The sequence below is a fragment of the Mchenga conophoros genome, linkage group LG16 (genome assembly GCF_057382185.1).
Source record: "Mchenga conophoros isolate Kocher_MC1m ecotype Shallow Benthic linkage group LG16, M_conophoros_male_GT1.1, whole genome shotgun sequence".
NCBI lineage: Eukaryota > Metazoa > Chordata > Actinopteri > Cichliformes > Cichlidae > Mchenga > Mchenga conophoros.
This window is the reverse complement of record NC_140541.1, coordinates 22144189-22150698: the sequence shown is the minus strand read 5'-3', so window position 1 is coordinate 22150698 and position 6510 is coordinate 22144189. Positions and strand designations below refer to the sequence as shown.

Here is a 6510-nt window from a genome sequence, read left to right as displayed (position 1 = left end):
TATCATAATAAAAACACCACCGTTAATTAGGTGTTATGAAAGCCGTGTACATACTTTGACATATTACTTCCTCATCAGTACAAATGAAAACATTCACTTGAGTATAAAATCTGTAATTATGTATTTTTTAATTCTAAACATACGTCATGTGCAACGTGACTTTGACGTTTTGCAAGACGCACGAGAATTTGTTGCAAGCAGTCTTGCAATTTATTCTGTCAACATACTGTAAGACGACAGTGATTTGTCTGTTAATTGCTTGACTCATGCATTAAGCTGCGATAACACAACGGAGGTGTAGTGGTTGAAACTGACTTGTGTAAATTCTGCATGGGATGGTTTGTGAATTTTTGAAAACAAGCTTCAGAAAATATTTTTTATCATTACTTTTTTTCTAGAAAATTAAATGCTTGATGGTAAAAATTCCAAAAAATTCCTTGTCCTATATATATATATAGTGGACAAGTGCATAAATTAATAAAAAGAAAAATATAAATAGCTGTTAACGAATCCTAGCTTGATAAAACAGCACACATCATAATCTCATGGCCATTCAATGCATTTATTTCAGATGTGTTAAGCAGGACTTGCTCATATTTTTAAGGTCTGACAAGAAAATGGCTGATTAAATATAACACGCCAAACAGCCTTTAGATTGTTTTTTTCATCACAAGACTTTTAATATGTACATAGAAAGTCTTACACTAAGAGTGCTCTCTCCAGCGACACATAAAACCATTAAAAAAAACAGATTAATCAGCTTCTAAGACAGACACTCTTTCATGGACAAGTTCACTGAAATCCTCCTTTAACAACATGGCATGTCAGACATTCCTGGGACTAGTGGTTTTAATTTAGAGTGAAAATTCATGCTTTTTTTCATCACTTTATTTACACCTCTCTAATTGGTGGAAAGTCTTTTTAGAATGTCATTTGGTGATGCAGATCTTCAGAAATCACAGCGATTAGGAGCTTAAATTTCACCGGCGTACTCTTGTTTTAATCATTTTCAACAAGTAAACATATATTTTTCTGTGGCCAGAAAGAGATGAAGGGGTGCCGTAGATAAGAGCGCGATGAAGAAAGTGCACCTTGCAACTAGAAAACAAAAAACTGGATCCATAAACTGATGAGATCTCATTTTTTGAAAAAACAGATACTCACCATTTCTAGGTAATGACTTATTTTTAAACAAAATAACAACAGATCCACACAACTATGCCCCCTGTTCCCGTTCCTCCAATATACCAACACACATGCACACCCACGTTATACAAAACCCGAGTCTGTACAAGTGTTTCATTAGTAGCTATGTGGCGTTTCTGCTCATGCCATCTGTCATGAGGGGAACACTGTAATTCTGCTTTCACACAGCAGTGCAGCACTGCAGTGCAGAAATGGTAACGCTTTATACATTTCCCCAGTGCCGTGTTTTCTTCTACTGCAATTACCTCTGTCCAAATTGTGCAATAAAATTACTATACTGTTAATTAGAGGCTGTAATATAAAGACACAGACATCCTTTTGGCAGCTGATGACGATAAAAGAAATCAGCTTATGGTTAGATAGCAGTAGAAATGCATACCCCAAGTGCTTAAAAATGCATTTAAACTCTGTAAGATAATATAGTACAATAGGCTTTTGCACAGCACACACTTTTAGTTGTCATAAAAGCACAGGTGTTACCACATTAAAATCACAGGGACAGGAGCCCAATCGGCTACGTGGAATACAGCCAGAGACATCATAAGAGAGTGACATGACACAGAGACGTTGATCACGTCAGCATGACTGGCGCTCTGCAATGAGCTGTTAATTAAGCAATAATGCCGTGTAAGTGTGTGCTCACATAAAAAATGCCGGAAAAGAGAAACACTTTGAAGCTCTTGGACAATCACCAACGTTTTAAAGCATTTAAAAAAAAAATCCTATCTATTTATGACCAAGTGACCACTGAAATTAAAATAATGGCTCTCTCCCCATTCATTTAAATAATCTCAGGAGAAGTCTTGAATACTTCCTGTGAAAGAAAACAATATGTTGCAAGTAAAAATCCTAGCCAGCAGCTGGCGACTGTTCTGGTTTGGAAGTCTTTAGGAAAGCAACTTTATTGCTCTCTTAAGCTAAGACCTCAGTACACACTTTCCCAGACATACTTGGTTTCATTTGCAAGTTTCAAGTTTTATTAAATACACAATCGTGTTCATTTTTGAAAATTATTGTCCCAAAATGTGTCAAATAGATGATAAAGCAGGTTGCTAACGTATCAGCTCATCCAAGACAGCTGCATTCAAAAAGCTCACAGCTTCAGGACCTAACCAGTCAGTGATAACAGGATGGCTGTTTCCATCCCATAGATACTGTTTTCATATTAGATGCTTTATAATTTTTTGGTAGCAGTTAGAAAAACTGTAAGAATCCCATCATGTTGTAGATGCTAGTTGGCTAACATGCCACATTAGTTCACTAGCTTACCTAGATTACAACCTTATGCATTATGGTGCTGATTGCACACAACAATAAATGGTACAACAGGAAATATGTATTGTATTACACACAATTGCTTTTATAACCACAACTCAGAATACTAAAGCTGTCCACACATAAACAGGCATTTTGGTAAATGTAGTCTTTTCTGTGTGTTTGGCCCTTCATCCTCATGTCAACAGTGTTTTAGATAAAAACTCCTTTGAAAACTCAATTTCTGCAGAGATTTTTATCTCATAACTTTATTTCCCTTCCTGACATCAGACTGTGCTGTTGTGCTGTTATTTGTGGGATTTTGATAGGCCGACATTTTTTTATGGTTAGGTTTATGCAACACTTTGGCATTTTTTTTCACTTTAATGTGTCTGATTATATTTTTCCAAACAAACTCAGAAAAATCCCCATTTTTAAACAACATACCCGGTAATAATACATCCTCTTTGAGCCAATGAATGGCAAATTAAATTTGTGGGATTTGTGGGATATGTTACTAATGCAATAATCATGCAAATGACAAATGTACAAAAGTTAGCTTTTGCTTTGTTTTTGATCTCATGTGATTGTAGACTCCTGGGCTCTTGCTATTGTTCTGTCTAGTAGTCCTTTAAGACATCATTATCATGTCGTTTTGAGCTGCTTTATCTGAGATGTGTTCAATTTCCAAATTAAATCGAGTCTAAATTTGGGACATTGTCTAAATGTGTGGGATGCGTGGCGGCAGGGAATGAAGAACAATCTGCACACCTACAGAACGTGAGACACCTGGTCACCTGCTGCACCAATCACGCAGCAAAGGACAGGTCGCCAGCTGGGTGTAACAATGCAGTTGATATGCAGCATTAGCAGTTTCATCACAGGCAAATCAACTTTGTTGTCATTATGGTTGTACAGAAAATGTCACAGTGCAGCATGCAAGACATACAGTACATACTATACAGTAGTACAGCATTGTAGTGAGTGGACAGTCTCATGTATATCACAGTTTTGAGTGACGGGATGCTTACTGGACCACGGGTGTGATCAGTATTTTTTCTCCCTCAAAAAGCCTTTAAGCTGAATCGGTTTTGGCGGTTTTTCAAGAGACATAATTTTAATCAGGGCTAGAGTGCCAGGGTATTGTCAATATAATCCAGTGATGAAAAGCACCCATTCAAATAGTAAGTACAGTAAAAAAAAAAAAGCCTTACTTGTACTTTATTAAATAAGATGTTATGATACTTAAAGAAACAATAAACTTAAAACCTTAATGTTTGTTTGGGTGAAAATGTCCTGCAATCCCCATTATCATTAATCAGACACTTAATCAATGTTCCTCTGATACACCACAAATGGCATGGCTATATGAAATCTAAATGATGCAAATAGCTGTTCAGTGTTTGGAGCTGTAACATGGTTAGGTACACTTGAAACACTTGACTGTTATTAATGTGTTATACACCTCATCTTTCGTCTGCCCCATCCATCCACACACTCGCCAAACTGAAGTATATCCATATAGGCAGGTGTACCCATTCACCTCTAAACACTACACCAGTATGCATTTAACACATTTGCTGCACCGGCTGGATGAATCATTCAAACATGACAAAATCAAACAAAAATGTACCGCACGAGGTGTTTTGAAGCAACTGCATTTAGAGAATAAACACGAGAAATCAGTGTTAAAATAGCAGCGGCCGTGTGACTCCAGTGCTGACATTTAGTGAACATTTAATTTGATAAGCACAGGTTGTGACTGAATGAGAGATAAGGAACATAAAAAGCATCACACTGAAGCCTATTTAACCAGATAAAAACATGATGGATTCAAGGGACTGGAAACTATCAGGGAGAGGAAATAACATTTTTTTTTCTCCAACTATCTGCTTTGAGGCTTGTCTTTGTATCCTGGCACTCTGCTGGAGTTAGAGCGCTCTCACTGCCCACAGTGCAGTTGCCGTCAGCTCTACAAATATGTAAAAGCAGCCAGTGTGACGGGGAGGAGCATGGGAACTGAATGCTGATCAACTCATTCACAGTCAAGCCGCATACCAGCCACACTGACACATTTCATCACCTGTACTATTTACCAACTTTTTATCTCTGCAACTGACTACTTCAAAAAGGAATTACTCAGAAAATATGCCTTTTTTCTCCTCCCCCACCACAGATACAATGTTCTACCAACAGTACAGGAAATGACTGAAGTTATTTTGTTCAGCTGGATGCCATCTAACTGCTGTGTGACTGCCTTTGTGTTGTCTTTGGAGCTGGGGGGTTAAAGTCTGCAAGGTATTGCGCTTGAGAAAATAAAATATATATTGCACAGCAAACAAAGCAATAGCGACAGACCTTTTTATAATTTGGTTTAAAGGATGGGTACTGCATGCATACAATATGTGAAGTGAAGGTTTCCCTGACTTTAAGTTAAAGGAAAACAGATTCAGTGTTTTCACTATTCACTTTGACTCTGTGTGTCTTTTGGAAATCGCTCTCCCCAGTTGTAAGTACAAAGTGGATGTGTGACATGCAACCACCAGTTCCCCTAACACAACTTTCATATGTCATATTTTCTAACAGTTGCAACATACAGTAGATGCTGACTTCGGTGACATTCATCAATGTTGAATGCCAAAATAAACTAAATAAATAAATAAAAAGAATTCAATGCAATGTCTCTAGCAGCGTTTTTTTTCTTCTTCTTCTTTTCTTTCACACCAATTTATCATCTCATTCAACAGTTTATAAAGAACCGGGGCGATAATTAATTGACAAAAATAAACAGCATTTAAAGATTAAGACACCAAAGGTACTCCAAGACAGAGCTGCTGCAAGGCTCAAACTTGGCAGTTTTCTTAAAGAAATAGCGGAGCACTCGGATCACACTGAAGCTGACAAAACAGATAGATTCAGCAGACAGGTTAATGGTGAGACACAAAGAGAGACATAAGATGCACAAGAGAGAGTCCAACGTTTCTTTTAACTAGTCCACTGCGAATCTCCATCCACCGCTCTCTCTTGCTCCTCTCTCTTTATTGGACCAGCGCCTCACCAGCGGGCTACTTGGCTCGTGTAGTCCTCGGTGGTGGCTGGGAAGTCACTCTCAGTTTCCTTCTCAAAACCTCCTCCCACTCTCCCGCCTCTGTTGCCACCGCCTCTGTGTTTGGGCGGCCAAGGCCTGACCTGGTCTCTCTGCTCCCGCAGCCAGCGCTTCTCCTCGCGCCTCTTCAAGCGCACTTCCTGGTGCTCCCTCTGGCGGGTGAACTGGAAACGCTGGAGGAACAGGTCCTTTGCATATTCGTACAGCTGCATGTCCAAGTAGTTGAGGTCCTCGATGCGTTTGCGCACAGTCTCGCTCAGGTCCACGTTGGCAGCTCGCGTGCTGTTAATCTGCGTGAAGGCAGAGATGAAGCGCAGGCTGAACGTCCGCTCAAACAGGTACTGGGTCTTACGCTGAAACTCGGTCAGGCCGTAGAAAGCCATGTTCTTCAAGTTGCTCATGGCGCTGCTTAAAAGGATGTGGTTGCGCTGGCTTTCGTTCATGGAGGACAGGTTGTAGCAGCCCACCAGGCTCAGGTCAGCCAGCATGCGGACCTGACGGTTGTTCGCCAAGTTCGACGGGCAGTTCATGAACTCTGTCAGGGTGACGCCGGACCAGTCATCCCCACTGTAGCAGGTGGGCAGCTCGTCCTGGGTGGGTGAACGTCCATCACACATATGGAGGGCGGTCTTCCATGTGGCTCCTCTCTGGACATGTTTCCACTCGCTCAGGTAGCGGGAGACTGGGTCGCGCAGCATGGTGATGTAGTAGAAGTTCCTGCAGCCAAAACAAACACAGTTAGAGAGCGGTGAGCGCATCACTATCACAGAGGGTCGCCCTACATTGTGCTGACAGATGGTGACTTTTGTCTGAGCATAAAACTTCAAGGTTGAATGCTAATTGGAAAACTGAAACTCTCACTAATGAGGTTGTTACAGTTGGTTTCTATATATTGCCCTTGAAAATTGAACCCTTGCACCGGAGCAATGAATTTACAAAACTGA

The 6510-nt window shown here is 40.1% G+C and overlaps 1 protein-coding gene across 1 annotated transcript in view; it reads right to left on the bottom strand.

Annotated features, from left to right (window-relative positions):
* Window positions 1-564: 564 nt before the first annotated feature.
* Window positions 565-6510, bottom strand: part of hs6st3b (heparan sulfate 6-O-sulfotransferase 3b) — a 92275-nt gene continuing 86329 nt past the window's right edge. Inside the window, exon 2 of the mRNA XM_085248783.1 lies at window positions 565-6283. Within this exon, the coding sequence (XP_085104909.1) occupies window positions 5515-6283 (769 nt within the window). The 3' untranslated portion in view covers window positions 565-5514. The remainder of the gene's footprint in view (window positions 6284-6510) is intronic.